General features: G+C 41.1%; 1 protein-coding gene and 1 long non-coding RNA gene across 8 annotated transcripts in view; one reads left to right on the forward strand and one right to left on the reverse strand.

The window, feature by feature from the left end:
• Positions 1–2,058, reverse strand: part of LOC128829876 (uncharacterized) — a 37,079-nt gene extending 35,021 nt beyond the window's left edge. The window contains exon 1 of the long non-coding RNA XR_008443498.1: positions 1,970–2,058. This is a non-coding gene — a long non-coding RNA (uncharacterized LOC128829876). The remainder of the gene's footprint in view (positions 1–1,969) is intronic.
• STARD13 (StAR related lipid transfer domain containing 13) overlaps positions 1–16,569 on the forward strand; it is a 442,897-nt gene that overhangs the window by 289,366 nt on the left and 136,962 nt on the right. Inside the window, exon 1 of one of the 7 annotated variants that reach the window (XM_054015317.1) lies at positions 1,762–2,053. The exons of the other annotated variants lie outside the window; for them this stretch is intronic. Coding sequence (XP_053871292.1) covers positions 1,885–2,053 — 169 coding nt within the window. The 5' untranslated portion in view covers positions 1,762–1,884. Of the gene's footprint in view, positions 1–1,761; positions 2,054–16,569 lie in introns of those variants that run through there. 7 annotated transcript variants of the gene reach the window in all.

The following is a 16,569-nucleotide window of genomic DNA, read 5'->3' on the forward strand; positions in this document are numbered from 1 at the left end:
TTTTTTTCTAATTGAATGTCAAGGCTTTTCTGTGACACTCCAGAGATTCCTTGGTCCTTCATGAAAACAGAGAAGGAATGCAGCAAATATGGGACTGTACAGACAGCTCCACATATTGGTAATGGGTCTTGGGGTCTTTCACTTCTAAGACACTGGTTTGAATGTCCGAAGTGTTCCTAGCTCCAGGCAATCCAAGGACCCAGCTGCTCAAACTCCTATCCCTGCATGGTAACCCTAGGTCATTAATAAAATACAAAATATCAATAAATTATAACATGCCAAAAACACTCCTCTAGAATCTATTGTACAGGATGAGAATTAGTGAATAATTTGGGCTGACATTCATTCAGTGGCAACACATGCTACCCCTGCCCCGAAAATCTCAGTAACTATTATGGGGGGAGTAACTATGTAGGGGTTGGGGCAATAGAATCCACAGGAGCTGGAATGAGAGCTAACCTCTGTGAGCCCCTCATACTTTTGGGTCCTGGCCACTCAGACCGTGTAAGTGCAGATACAGCCTCCATAGTGCCTATTTAAAACTGGTACAGAATCAACTGTGTGATGCGCAGGTAATGCAGAGCCCACCTGCATGCTGACATCAGAGATGCCTTCACTTCATGCTGTGTAAATATAATAGTTCTATTGCATCTAGGGCTTTCCACAGCCCTCCTGCTGTTAGGTGAATTGCAACCTCCATGAACAAATTTAGAGGTATGGACAAAATGAGCTGTTTATAGGCCTTTTTCCTTTTCTAATTTCTGCGGTTCAGTGAACTTGCTCTCAAATTCTGTGAAGCTGCTCCCTGTGCATTAGCAGTGCACATGCTGGAAACTGTGATGATCACAAAAATCCATGTTAATGATTCTGCTCCTTTAGAAATGAACTATCCCTTATGGTAGATAGGGAACCATATCATTGATATTTACAGATGTTATAAAAATTAACTGGCACACAGGCTAACCCATTCCATACACCACATGGCATATCGTTTTTTGAATTACTCACTTGTTCTCCAGATGCTAACAACAAATGACAGCACTCTGCTTCCATGTGATTAAACACAGAGGGAATGTGATGCTTTGCAAAAGCAAATGGCTGTTTTTTAAGAATATCTGAAAAACAGTGCGCCCATGTATGCATCAAACAAACAAGTACTTGTTTGGGGAACCAAAAGGATGAAACATTTCTCCTCACTTGGTAGCCACTTCTCAGTAACATTAATTTTAGGGATTATTACATTTCTATTAACTTCTGCTGTGTGATTGCTGCTAAATGATGTTTTCGTTGGAAGGATTTCATTTGCTCTGGTGCTGGCTGTACTAGGTGGTTGTTTGGATTAGACAGCCCATCCTAAACTTCTTTTTCTAGGCAAACTGTGTGGTATGATGTTAAGAAAATTAGCATGTGCATCTTCTGAAGAAATGAGTAGGCAGCTTTGTGGCAGAGAGTGGAGGAGGATGCAGTTTTCCACAGCTCTGCATGCTAAGGAATTTTGCAGCCTAAAATAGGTATTCCTAGATGGCGTGTTTTGTTTTTTCAAACTCTCCTATCACAGCTCTTCAATGCTTAGTCAGCTCAGAAGCATGCCATTTCTATTTGCCTTCAACCTTGTGTGGGTTTGGAAATGCCTGAACAGACTTCACTTTCCTCTGTAAGGCAGACTGTGTACTTTCACATTCTTTACTTTGGTTGATTGGCCCTTTTAGATCATGTGAGGGGAGCTGGAATCTAGAGTTGTAGCTTTTGCCACTCCTTTTTCTTTTTTAAAGCACTTGCTCTTTCCAGCTTCCTTGGGCTTATTGCCTCTCTTTTTTCGTTACACTCATTAGAATCTGGAATAACTATACAGGGGACTGAAGCAGTGATTTTAAAGGGGCAGAGATGTTTAGGCAGGTGTCCAGGACTTCAGGCTCAGGCTGTTACTATCTAAATTCCATGTCACCTGAGGGCAAAGAGATGTACTTACGATTTGATCAGACTACGAGACGCTCTCCATACAGGATGAGTAGGATTCTTGCACGCCATCAGCTACTAACTAAAATTCAGCAAGGTGAGTTACTGGCTCTAACTGGCTTCTAACTGTTAGTATAATGTCTGCAGGTCAGCTTCTGCATACTAAAAACTTTAGTTAATATTTGAAATTTCAGAGTTTACCTTTCTGTACTCTGAACTGAGTCTAACAGACTCCATTTAAAACAGTCAGTGACAGCATTCTACTGCTAGGTAATTTTTTTTATATTCACATACAAAGAACATAAAGATTCACAACAGCGCGTGATCAGTGACTTAACTATATTGCCTTTTAATCATAAACTTCTAGGTAACTTAAATGTGGGCAAGGGACTGAAATTCCTCTTTCTGATTGCTTGAATGTCATGACACCAGGCTGCATATAATTCTGCTAGATGTAAAATCTATACATGTAAAACATATTATGTATTGTGCAAATGATCAATTTTACAAAACTACTTAAGACTGCAAGAGGGTTGGAAAAGGGCTGCTCTGATAAGACTCTAGGAAAATCTCATGTGTGATTGTCAAAGAATTATAGAACTTCTGTCACATGTCCTTGAAGATAATTGCTGACTTGTCTTTTTGTCACATATATATCCAGCAAACACTACACCTTCCTTAGAATGTACAGTGTTAGGGCTAAATATATACATATCAGCTTCAAAACAAATTCTTTGGCCTGTGTGCATTTTAAAAGAAATCCTCTTCCAAAGCTCCCTAGAACAGATGTGAAAAACATAAATTTAAAAGCCACCTGTGTTAATTTTTCTAGGTTAAACGGAAGATCAATATATAATATATCACTGAAGCTTTTCATTTCCCAAATCAAATGTGGACCTACATTCATACAGAAAGAGAATGCCATGTATCTTTCACCTGGGTGAAAAAATCTGGAAGATAACATTTTCTTATACAATTCCTGTCTAGTTCCTGCTAGCTTACACTCAAAGTATTGCACGCCCTTAACTAAAAACAGACAGAGTAGTGTTAGCTACTCTGTATTACTCTAACATTACTTACTCTCAATCCCAAGAATATAATGTAAAAGTTGATGTGAGTTTCTGCATATGAGCAGTTAAATGGAGTGGCCAATTTAATTTGTTGCTTTCAAATGTTTTCCATATCAGTGGCTGTGGAACTCTGGAAAAAGGTCAAGGATACAATTATGAAACTCGTATTGTATTTATAAAGGAACAATACATATTTCATTGCCCAGGGTTCGATGAAAGATTGTTTCTGTGGCAATTAGGAAACTCTGTTGTTTGCAACAGAGTTTCTGGACTTGGTGATGTTTGAAGGATATTGGCCCTAACTGCAGCTCTGATATCAGGAAGGATATTATGTCATTCCATATACCCTCGATCTTGATTGAACGCAAAGAAAAGGCAATTTTTCTTCTTTTGGGTTTATTTGAGAATACATGTTGCACAGTATTAGACACAGCTTAATTTTCAGGAAGGGACTACAGCATAAGTGCTGATACTGGGGGTGCTTCTGCACCCCCTGGCTTGAAGTGGTTTGCATCATATACAGGGTTTACAGTTTGGTTCAGTGGCTCTCAGTACCTCCACTATACAAATTGTTCCAGCACCCCTGGGATACAGACAAAATTATTTAACAAGACACTCTTATCTGCTTCTCTGGCTGTATGACTTTTCTCCTCTAAACCTACATATGTGCCAGAGTATGTGCCTAGATAGCAATGTGTGCCTAATAAATAAATATAATAATGGTCTACCTTTTCAAAAGTAACACGTGATTTTGGGTGCCTCCGTTTTCGGGCAGCTAACATGGGACACTTAACTAAGCACCTGATTTATAGGAAGTGCTGAGCACCCACCCTCTGAAATGAGGTCCTTTTAAGGAGTCAGTCTCAAGTTGGCCACCCAAAAACTGAGGCACCCCAAATCACTCCTCACTTTTGAAAATTTAGGCCATAAATATCTATATAGACAGAGAGGCAGCATGTCTAGTAGTTAAATCCTGTATCTACAATTTACTCACTGGGTGACACTGGACAATTCATTTAACCACTCTGCCTCATTTTCACCATCTATAAAATGGGGATAACATTTAACTACTTATCTTCTTCAGAGCGAGCTGTGAGAATTCATTTTTCTACCATGTTTTGATGTTAAATGTTACAATTAACTACTAATTTATACATATATTATTAGAGAGTCAGATCTACATATTGGATTACTAGGAATTTATTACTTCTCACCTCCAGTCTTTTATGACTAGGATTCAGAGTATATATTCCTTTGGTTAGATAAGTATAACTCTCATTAGCAATAATGAATTTATGTGCACATGTAGAGGTAAGAATAGGCTGCTATGTGTACACTGGGTTATATGCATGCAAATACCTTATCATCATCATATTCCCTAAAAATCATTTAGTCTCTATGGTTTCAATGATTAGGAGCATATTTACATGTCTGGAGGGATCTCGAGACATATGCTTCTATTGGCCAGACATGTCACTATAGCCAAGCTGACTATCCAAACTGCAGGCCAGCTATTCACTCCGTAGAGAATCCAAGAGTGGGAGGTTAACCACTTTGAAACTCAAATACGTTCTTACCGCAAGTGATTTCTCTTCAGTTCAGTCCCTCCTACAGACTCACTTCTTCTGCAGTGCCCTCAAGAAGTGAGACAATCATATCAGTACAAATCATTTTATTAGTAAAGTGAACAAAACCAAGTCTAGCTATTACACCTCTCCCTCTTTTAGGTTTCTGTATACATTTTATGTGAAATCTTGCTCCATTAAAATCAATGGTAAAAGATCCATTGACTTTAGTGGGGGTCAAGATTTCACTCTCTCTCTGTCTATTTTGTTTAGACGGTAAGCAGCTGGAAGCCAGGATTGTCTGGATTTTTTTTGCATTGTCCAGCACTGTGGTCATTCTTCTTGCTCACAAATAATTAAGGATGAGATTCACTGCTGTGTGGCGATCCTGCAAAAGGACTGTGCACCACTTAAGTCCTATTTTGAGGCCTTTTGCTGTAGAATTTCACCCTATTGATGATGATTAAATAATGAAGTTCCACAGGACAGTTTAACGAGAGAGTATCTGAAAGCAGATCAGGAGATGACGATGCAAAATGGAAGTCATAGGCAGGGCCAGTGCTACCATTTAGGCAAACTAGGTGGTTGCCTAGGGCGCCAAGATTTGGGGGTGCCAAAAAGCGGCGCCCCCAATTTTTTTTACAGCGGCTGCTGTGCTGGGAGGGAGAGGGAGTCTGAGCTGCCGGCAGGCAGCCCAGGGGAACCCCGGGTCAGCGCGCCGCCGGCAGCCCAGGGGTTCCCCTGGGTCAGAGCTGCCGCACGAATCCCTGGACCAGGGGGTGGGGAGCTGCCGCGGGGGGGGGGAGCTGCCACACAGCTCCCCGGGCCGGGTTGTGGGGGGGTGCCTCAGGGCAGGGCGGGGAGTTGCCGCGGGGGTGGGGAGCCTCAGGGTGGAAGAGGGTGGGGAGTGGCGCAAGGTGGAAGTTTCGCCTAGGGCGTGAAACTTCCTTGCACCGGCCCTAGTCATAGGTTGCTTACTGTGGCCCCAGTTCAGCAAAGCACTTAAACATGTGCTTTAATGCCATTGATTTCAGACTTTTTGCTTACATGCTTTGCTGAATAAAGATGGACTTAAGCACGGGTGTAAGTAGTATGCTGCACTGGGGCCTCTTTGAGTATATACTCTCTAGTTCTTGCTTATATATCTTTCAGTTCTTGGATGATAAACAAAGCTTGACCTTGCATTAGTAAACACTGTGCATTTCAGATCTAGGATGTTTCTTAAGGCCCAAGTTTTCAGTAGTCCAAGAAGTTATTTATAGAGCAGTATAGGGAGCACTCAGAGCTCTCATTACAGGATATGAACCTAAGCACTAATGTAGTGTAATAATAATTTCATATACTTGATCTGTCTCTCATTAATAACATGCACTTTTGCAAATGATGCTGAATTACTGTTTGGAGAAGTCCACATTACGTTACTACATCCTTGCTGCCATGACATTGCGTGGTGCAGTTTTTCTTCACCTTTTAAAGACAAGTCGGCTGCAGAAGCATTTCTTTGTATTTTCTTTAAGGTGTTAGTTTAAAATAAACAACATGAATTATTCCCAAGAATTAACCCACTTAATAATTCTACCACAAGGGAAATCAAACAAACTGGAGTGTCATTTTAATTAGATTATACTTTACAAGTCCCAGATATCTGGTTTGTTTTCACCACCAACTCCTTGAGACAGATTGTGGTAGTGGCCTGAGAGTGTGAGTAGTGATGATCTACCTCGGGGTCAGCAAACTTTCAGAAGTGGTGTGCCGAGTCTTCATTTATTCACTCTAATTTAAGGTTTCGTGTGCCAGTAATGCATTTTAAAGTTTTTAGAAGGTCTCTTTCTATATGTCTATAATATATAACTAAACTATTGTTGTATGTCAAGTAAATAAGGTTTTTAAAATGTTTAAGAAGCTTCATTTAAAATTAAATTAAAATGCAGAGCCCCCCGAACCGGTGGTCAGGATCTGGGCAGTGTGAGTGCCACTGAAAATCAGCTCGTGTGCTGCCTTCAGCACGCGTGCCATAGGTTGCCTACCCCTGATCTACCTGATATTAAGTCGGCTTTTTCAAAGTGTAATCTTTTGATGATTTATTTTCCCATATAACTCTGTTACTTTCCATGCTGAAGGGGAAGCATGCTTTGGCATAAAGCAACAGGGTATAGCATGTTTGGTTTGGAGTATTTATTCAAACTGAGTATGGCATAACTGTGTGAGAATTCTTTAATGATTACTCATGTTCTCTTTAAAGTAAATAAGGTGGTGGCTGTCAGTAACTCAAATGAGGAGAGTCAGAAAATTGTCATGATTTCAGAGCCTTTCACTAAAGCCACTGCACAATAGAAAGTAAAAAACAGAACAATATGTCAAACAGAATGAGTAAAATTAAGGTCATACACTGGAAATATGAAGTCAGAGATATGGCCAGAGATTGAATGGTCAGAGATAATATAGGTTGAGTTAGAAATTTAGGGCCAAATTCTGCCCTCAAGCATCCATGCTCTCCTGTCAGTGAAATCTGTCCACATGTTTCTGCAGATTGAATCTGGACCTTGGACTACACGTTTAGGGCAATATAAAGAGTAATAATACTTTTACCTACAATGAGTAATACCTTACTCCATGAGTAGTTCTAATGGTTTCAATGGCCTGGGGTGGCATAAGAAAATCCTTCATAAGAGTGATTTCATATGTACATTTTGAAAGCAACATTACAGTGCAACACTCTGCAAATGATTATAAAATGTCATACACTGTAAGGCTCCATATGAAACTTTAACAAATTGTCAGTGTTGTCTAAATACACTTGTGTTTGTCCGCTTTGTGGGAACAGGAGTAGGATTAACGACTCCAGGTTTCCTGTCTGAAATCTTGTTATTCTAGGTAAGGTTAACACAATGTTTTGCTCTTCTCCAGCTCCTCCCTGTACTCTGCGGCTACACTTCATTTTTGTGGTATTGGTAGTGTTGACATACAGGGAAGGATTCATTATCTTGAACTGCCACAGCACAATATAATTAATCAAAAAAACTATGCTAAAAGAATGTTAAAGTTGCAAAGTCAAGCGCTGAAAAATTAGGAAATGCCAGAATTAAGGCTGCCTGTGTAGCCTTGATTCACCCCCTTGCGCTGTGTTTTGTATTCACTTCAGGGTTTGGATAGTATGCATAAAATAAGGCCTCGGGCCACACACTGAATGTGGGCAATAAAAAGAAATATTGAATAACTGAATGAAGTTGTGATCCTGTGGAAAATATGTATTATAATCCGTATGTACAAGGGAGCCAAATTAAGGCTTTACAGGCAATTCTAACATTTCCTAACTTTTGAATGCTTAACTTTGCACCTTAGCATTCTTTTAACTTGTTTCAGTGTCATTTCCTTTTTTTTTTTTAATTGAAAACAGAAAATCCGTTACGTGGAGCCATATTTACCCCCAGTTTGGGTCACTGTTGGGATTCAGACCTTTCGATCCACAGCATAGACCTCCAGCACTTGAACTAATGGAGTAACTGGTAGCAGTGTTAGGGTATTGTCATCTATGTGGCCCAGTAACTAGGGGGAGGATGAGACACACTTTGCCAATAGGTTTAGCAGGTATTTGCTGACAGCGGAAGAATGGTAAGACTGAGGACTTGTGGGTTGAATTCCAGGTTCTGTAGGGGAGTATGCTCTAGGAGTGATAGACCCTTCTGCCTCTTTGTCACAAGCCGTTCTCTGTCCCACTCTGCTCTTGTTCAACCACCCATTGCCATCCTTTCTCCTCCTCCTCTTCTCCCACCCTGGCCTCTGCCCTTTCCTTCTCTGCTCTCATCCAATCCCCCCCACACACACACACGCACACTCCTCACCCCACTCCTTCTGCTCCTGTCCAGTCCCAACCCCCTCAGCTCATGTTCGCCTCCCTCTCTGCACCTCCTCTGGTTCCTGCAACTTCTCTTCCCCTTCACCCACCCTTTCTGTCACCCTTATGAATTCTAGTCTGGCTGCTTTCTCCTCCTCCTCGCTATCTGGGTGCCTGCAGCAGGAGCATTGAAAGCATGGGAGAGAGAGTCTCCCTGCTCTCAGTTCCAGTGCTTGGCACCATACTTTGTGTCAACAGTGCACTGTAAACCTGGGTCTATGGGACTCGTGCTTGTGGAGTTGGTGTTTCCAAGCCTGTGCTTGTGCAACCCCACTGCATTGTAAATCTGAGATTACAATTGCTGGACCCAGCTCTGACAGCCATGCTAATGCATCCACACTGCACTGTGCAGACCTTCTTACTCTGGTTTATGGCTTGTGCTGCACCTGCACTGCAAAATGACAGGGCTTGGACCTGAGCCACAGCGAGACTTGAGCTCAACCCCCTAGGTAGATCCACGGGCCTGGGTCCTTAGGGCTTGCTGATCTGAGTCAGAAAGACTTGTGTGTGGATGGTGTGGGAGGGTAGGGTTGGGCTTAAACTTGAGTCTGAGCCTGGGTTTTCAGTACAATGTAGACATACCCACAGCAGCCCTCAGTTAGTGGGAGGAGCACTTACAGGAGAAGTTCTGCTCAGCCCCTCTAGTCCCAGGCTGGAGCATGTCTAGAAGCTATGAGGGGCTGGAGAATGCTCAGTGTAGATGGAATCTTTGAAATATTTAGCTGCCAAACACCAAGTGTCTACTGAGCATGTGCAAACTGAGAACTTTTAGAGGCTTAAAACATGAACTAGTTCGGGTGGATTTCACATCCTGACACCAGAGTATCTCCTGCCAAATTTCCAGTCCCATCTCCAAAGGATGGAGGCAATAGAACGTCTCAATGAAACGATTGTAAGAATTTTTTTAACACCGCAAAACATTGTTACCTAAATGTGTTCTCGGAAATGGCTGAACCACTTTAGCTGAAACTTTGCTGCAGACTGAATCTTTTTGAGAGACATCTGACATGGAATTCCACCCAAAATTATAAGCAATTGAAAATAAGGCCATACAGTACGAAGTGTTGAGAAACCTTAACTGGTGTCACTACCTGCACCGCATATAGTAATGTGAATAGTTAGAATTGTCAAATTGCCATGAAATACCCAAGATAGAAAATAATTAGCAGACTGTCTACAAGATATGCCCCATCTCACCCAGATGTTATAGGCTTGATGTGGAAATTAAAATTCTATGGCCTATGTTGTGCAGGAGATCAGACTAGATGATCACAATGGTCTCTTTTGGCATTGGAATCTATAACCATACATCAAGTGTCAGTCTTTAGTTTTGCAGTTAGATTCAGATTAAAATAGGAGATGAAATCTTAGCCTTATTGAACTCAATGGAAGTTTGCCAATAACTTTAACAGAGCCAGGATTTTACTCGAGGTCTGACTGACTAACGTAAGACATTTTTATTTTGAAAAAATTTATGATATGTATAGTAGCAGTTATCTCATAGACTCTAAGGTCAGAAGGGATCATTATGATCATCTAGTCTGACCTTCCACATGATGCGGGCCACAAAACCTTACCCACCCACTCCTGGAAGAATTCTCTCCCTTGACTTAGCTGTTGAACTCCCCAAATCATTATTTAAAGACTTCAAGTCGCTCAGAATCCTCCAGCAAGCGACCCCTGCCCCATGCTGTGGAGGAGGGTGAAAAACCTCCAGGGCCTCTGCCAATCTACCCTGGAGGAAAATTCCTTCCCGACCCCAAATATGGCGATCAGCTGAACCCCAAGCATGCAGGCAAGATTCTCTAGCCAGACCTTCTGGAAAAGTTCTCTGTAGTAACTTTTAATATCCCATCATTGACCATTGTTATCGACCTAGTGACTAAAATCACTGTATCCCATCAAACCATCCCCTCCATAAACTTATCAAGCTTGATCTTAAAGCCAGAGAGGTCCTTCGCCCCCACTGTTTCCCTCGGAAGGCAGTTCCAAAACTTCACCCCTCTGATGGTTAGAAACCTGGGTCCAATTTCAAGCCTAAACTTCCCGACGGCCAGTTTATATCCATTCGTTCTAGTGTCCACATTAGTACTGAGCTGTTCTATGTCTCTGTTCTATATCTCGATGAGTCATTACGAAGATTCTTAATTTTTAAATTCACACTACTGTTATTCTTTGAGCCACCATTATTAAAAGCAATATATGGTCCAATAAGTATGCTGAATAAGTGAATCATTCTGATAATTATTTTTTTTATTATTATTTTAAGATTAAAATTTAAAGCAAGTTATAAGTCATTGGGGCATATAAAATTCTATGGAATAGAAGTAAAATTAGAAATTGCACTCAAGGATACCATCATTAATTAAGAGAAACTGTCATTTTTGTTACCAAGAGACACTTTAATGTTTTAGTCTAATAAGCTCAAGCTAATTTCATCCTTATTTGTACATAAATCCTTGGAAATGAAGTGCAGTATTTGTACCCTGAGCACCATAAATGATGATTAAAAAACCCTGCAGTTTTATGTTGCAGTGAGATATCATTTTCCATTCTGGGCAATAGATCCTTAGTTCTTTTGGGGGCAGAAGGGGTTAAGTTTGGCTCTACATCTAATCTCTGAATGTTGTTGATAGCATCTTTGCTGCAGTAAGTCTTTTATCTTACTTCAGTTGTGTAATATTAGTTCTTAGATTTTTAGATTCACAAAGGCAGTTATACAGCTAATGAAGAAGGCACCACAGTTACATCAGATAGTATAAAATAATTTTTAGAAGGGATATAAATCCTCATGCCATAGAGCATAGGCCGGCTAGTAACTAAAAGTGGTAGAAAGAAACTTCTTCTATGGGCAGGTTGTTCTATAAATGTCCATTGTGGTGTTTGTTGCACCTTTCTCTGAAGCATCTGGTACCGATCACTGTCAGAGACAGGATACTGGGCTAGATGGACCAGGGGTCTGATACAATGTGTAGCAATTGCTACATTTCTAATTTACACACCTACAAATAAGTGAATATGGGCAGTTCAAGGCCCTTTCCTGTTCAATGAAACCTCATTGTTTTGTTTTGTTTTATAAAAATTTGTAGACTGGTACATTTCTGTTCAAAGGAACTGTTGCATTTTCCTCCCTTCCCTCTCCCCCTCTGATCCCAGGTCAGTTGTACTTGCCTACAGCGCAGAGTGAATCATCACAGCCAGCGTCGCTAATATATGTGCTACAATATTAGTCTTGGTTTTTTTACAACCACGTTGAGCTAGAATGTCTTGAAACTACTGAAGAAGGGGCAGCATGATTCAGAGAATTTAGGAGCATTTAGGGGGAAAGCTTAGTTTTACATATATACAGTTCAGTATGTCAAAATCATTATCGTGTGCCCCGTGTGAAGACTGACAGTTTGAAAAATAGCATTTTGCCATCCACTCTGTTTAAGCCCTCTGCGAAAGAAGGATTCAGTCCTGTAACTTACTTGAATCTTCTTCTATAATTAAATAAAATAAAGGAATAAATCATAATCATGTCCATTAGTCCTAATTTAAAGAGCTAGAAATTACATATCTTTGGGGCTAGCTGCTCTCTGTTTCAATGGAACATTTTGTGGGAGGAAGATCTGTATATGACTCATCATCACACTGAGCACCATTGTCCCAAAAGATGTATGATTTTTTGGCTCCATAATATATTTTGAATTTACAGAAACATGCTACTTGTTATTTTATTTCATTTGTTATGTCCATTTCTAAATCACCGTATTAGAGAGTGGCTTAGGAGTTTGAAAGAAGGGGTGACAGAAGTGGGGATCCTTGAGTTTAGCCCAGGACCTGTTGATGTCTTCATCTTTGTGTGTTTGTCTCTCTTTTCCTTTTTTAGTGAAGTTATCCTTACAATAGAATGTTGCGCTCTCCCCTCAAAGGCAGGAAGTCTCCTTGGAGGCGGTGGTGCTGCTTTTACTGTCCAAAACATGGGGGGCTTGGAGAATGGTGCAGTTAGGCTGCACTTGTCTGTCCCTCTTTACATACTGGGATTGCCAACTCTGTGGAACTCCTTGTCTCTTCTGAGTCCGAGGGTTTCTCTCCAGGCCTCCAGCAACTTTCCTTCCACCCCTGCCATCCACATATGCACTTTGTGACAGAAACTGGGATGGAGATGGTTAGGCCTAGTGGTTGTAGCTGAAGCAGTCAGTCAGTGGTCAGAGTAGGAATAAAGTGTCCAGGGCGGGGTTGGAGTGAGGCTGGAGCAGGACTGGGAGCAGAGCTGGAGCAGGTTAAGACCCGGGGAGACTGTTGCCAGTCAGGCAGGAGAGAGTTCCAATCCCTGGAGTGACACTGAGCAGACTGAACCACAGACTGAACTGTGCGCCTTGTATGCCTTGGTCTGGGAGTCACGTGACGAGTTCCTAGCTTGTGGATTGGTTGGAGCCTAGCACAGGAGTGACTCATCACCTTACACTTTGGGCCAGATCTTCAGCTGGTGAAAATCAAAGTAGCCCTATTAAAATCAGATTAATGTTGCCTTACGCAAGCTGTCTCCTGGGGATGTTGCCCATACCAGGTGGAAACCCACCTTTTCATCAGTCTGTCGGCTTCTAGAGATACAATGAGTGCAGTCATTAACAAATGCAGAATGTTGACTGGCCATTATAGCTGAAACACTTCATGGAATAGATGAGATTTTAGGAGTCTTTTCAAGGAGAACTTGGCAGCTTGGTGCTTTTCTTGGGAAGCCATTGCAGATATATGACAAAAGTCTGGAATGGGCAGAAAAAAGAGAGACATGGGTATGATGCAGGGAGCTAGGCCGGTTTTAGGAAGCAAGGAGGGCAGAGCTTCAGGAAGGGAGAGACAAGGCCAGAGAGGAGGAAAAAGAAGAGCTAATCTTGGCAGCTGGATTTTGGATGTACGGGGGTGGTAAGAGATGGAAGACAGAAGCCAACAAGGAAGAGGTTACACTAAAAATTCATATCAGCAAACTTCGAAGTGAAAATCACAAGATCTAAAAGAGAGGCTGAATTTAGGCATGAAATTTGAGACTCCAAAGTAGGGCTGTCAAGCGATTAATTGCACTATTAAACAATAATAGAATACCATTTATTTAAATATTTTTGTATGTTTTCTACATTTTCAGATATATTGATTTCAATTACAACACAGAATACGAAGTGTACAGTGCTCACTTTATACTTATTTTTGATTACAAGTATTTGCACTATAAAAAAAAATAAAGCCCAAAAGAAATAGTATTTTTCGATTCACATAATACGAGAACTGCAATGCAATCTCTTTATTGTGAAAGTTGAATTTACAAATGTAGAATTATGTACAAAATAACTGCATTCAAAAATAAAACAATGTAAAACTTCAGAGCCTGCAAGTCTACTCAGTCCTACTTCTTGTTCAGCCAGTCGCTATGATAAACAAGTTTGTTTACATTTGCAGGAGATAATGCTGCCTGCTTCTTGTTTACAATGTCACCTGAAAGTGAAAACAGGCGTTCGCATGGCACTGTTGTAGCCAGCGTCACAAGATACTTACATACCAGATACGCGAAAGATGCATATGTCCCTTCATGCTTCAACCACCATTCCAGAGTGGCTGTTTAGCACCTAAATCCTTTTGTGGAGCTAACCCTTAGTTTTTTCTGGACTTCTGGTAGGTAGGAAAGTGGCAGACACGAGAACAGGATTCATCTAGCAGCAAACAATGGCTTATTTATAATGTATTTGGCAAACCTGAGTGTTTTTGGGGAACAGCCTGTTGTTGTTTTTTTTTTTTTAAATTGCAACTGACGGTAACAGCTGAATATGTAATTATCTGTAACTTCAATGATAATGTTTTTCTCTTCCTGAAAATATTTTTAGAAGGGAAATAATTTGAAATCCAAAAGTCAGTGCTTGGCCACAGCTAATGAGAGCGTGTCATCAGTTACATTGTTTTCAAAATCTCTTTATGGCTGGTTTTAGATTTATGAAATCTGCCCGGGGTCTTGGACAGTTTTAGAAAAATCTAAGTCTAATTCTACCACCCTCGCTCAGTCATGGACAGTAGTATTGCTGTAGGCCTGATCAACAGTTCATTGCAGTCCAAAGGAATTTTCCCATTACATTTAATAGGCTTTGGGTCAGGCCCTCTGTGAGAAATTAAGAGTGCAAAATCAGGCCCCATGTACATAAGGAAGAGGCCACTTTAAGCCTGTACTACAGTGAAAATTATACAGCCTGGCAAAAAGCAGAGCCCTTGCAGGCCAGGCTGTATTCCACATCACTGCCTGATTAATGTATCATGCATCTAGTGACTCTAGTTGTGAGTCATCATCCCCTCTGATGGAGCCATTCTTCACTCTCTGTTTCATGTCACAGTCCAAAACTGTCTTCTTTCTTCTGCCCAGAACAAATGAAGCTCTGGTAAGTGGTGACAGTTAAAATGTTATGTGAATGTTAGCCAAGCACTTCAGAATGTAGTGTCTTTGCATTTTGTGCTTTTTATTTATCCAGGAGTTATTTAGGGCCATTCCTCTCCTTTTCCAAATGGGAAGCAGCTTATTCTCTTAGAAAAGGATTTTTCTACCCTGCCTGTCAGTAGCTTACAGTCCCAACTTATCAGTGAAAGAATTCTGAGTGCAAATGAATTGAACAAAAGGGGAAACAGGCCTGCATTGCACTTGCACAGCTAGTGCACAGGGTTCTGCCTGTTCAAGGAAGAATGATCCATTCATAAGATGCTCCATTTTGAAGAAAAAAATTTCCTGTGACATTTTAATTCTCTTTTGTACGGAACCATTTTTAGATTTTTCTGCTGCCACTCATGTCAAACGCTTTGTATCTTTCAGTTTGAGCTGAATTGCATATTATGAGCTCAACATACTCTCAAATAATGGCAGCATTATTTACTGAATGTCTTATTATCTCTGTTGTTCTGGGATTTGATGGTCAGTTCATCAGTGCTGTCCTCTGAAGGAAAAGAAAAACTCTTTCAATTACTGTAAGCCTGTAAAACAAATGACATATTTTTAAATGAAAATTATAGCTCATAATATTAATTTCCTGTGAAATGGTCTTCTACTAAAGGCTTTTTTAGGAATAATAAAAGCAGGTGCCCCATATTTGAAGGCAATAATCTGCTTCCTGACATCAACGGCGGAGTTGTTTATCGTGATAAGGGAACTGGATTATTGCTGAGGAAATTGAGCCTGTTCCGTCATGTGAATTATATTTTAGGGCCTAGTGATTCAAACTGCTGAGCACCTCTTGTGTGCTCCATGGGAGCTGAGGACAACCAGAACTTCTCTGGAAGTGCCTGACACCTCAGAGTTTTCATTTCCTGTTTCGAGGATGGATTTTGTAAAATATGAAAATGAATGAATAACATAGATCTCTTCTCCATTCTCTTAATAGGTATGTGGCTCTTTAGTGATTAGTTCGGCTCCCAGTTTGGGTCTCTGCTACTCCAAGACCACCAATGGGATCAGGGATTGTGCAGAGGCATTAAGCCTCCCCCCCCACCCCAACTTTCTCTACTCTTTATCTCTTCTTCTCAAAAAGTGTGCTTGTCTCATTCGAGATTATTTAAAACCTGAAGGGGGAAATGGGGATCTGGACCCCCTCCTAAGCCCCCCCCCCCAGCAGTGCTGCTGCTGGTGTTGTAGAGGGGGAAATAAATACAATGTTAAAAGAAATTGCACACGGAGTGTGTGTGTCTGGGTTGGCTCTGTCTGCCTAAAGAGGAGTGATAAGAGGAGTGATATGTGTTTGTGTGTGAGAGTAAAGTGGGGTCCCATGGGCAGATAGGGGCAGGGTTTAGAAGCTGAGGCAGCTGCATTTGGTGTGGGTATCAGGATGGGGTTTCTGAGGGCACTAGCTATTCAGAGTGCAGAGACTTGCCTATTGCACAGTTGTTTGGATTTGCAATGAATTGGAATTCTCTCAGCCAGCAGGGTTCAGGGCTGCTGTACAGTAAAAGTGAGGTTTATACTCACGAAAGCTTATGCCCAAATAAATCTGTTAGTCTTTAAGGTGCCACCAGACTCTTTGTTGTTTTTGTAGATACAGACTAACACGGCTACCCCCTGATACTTGACCCAGCACTG

Source organism: Malaclemys terrapin, chromosome 1, assembly GCF_027887155.1.
Source record: "Malaclemys terrapin pileata isolate rMalTer1 chromosome 1, rMalTer1.hap1, whole genome shotgun sequence".
Lineage (NCBI taxonomy): Eukaryota > Metazoa > Chordata > Testudines > Emydidae > Malaclemys > Malaclemys terrapin.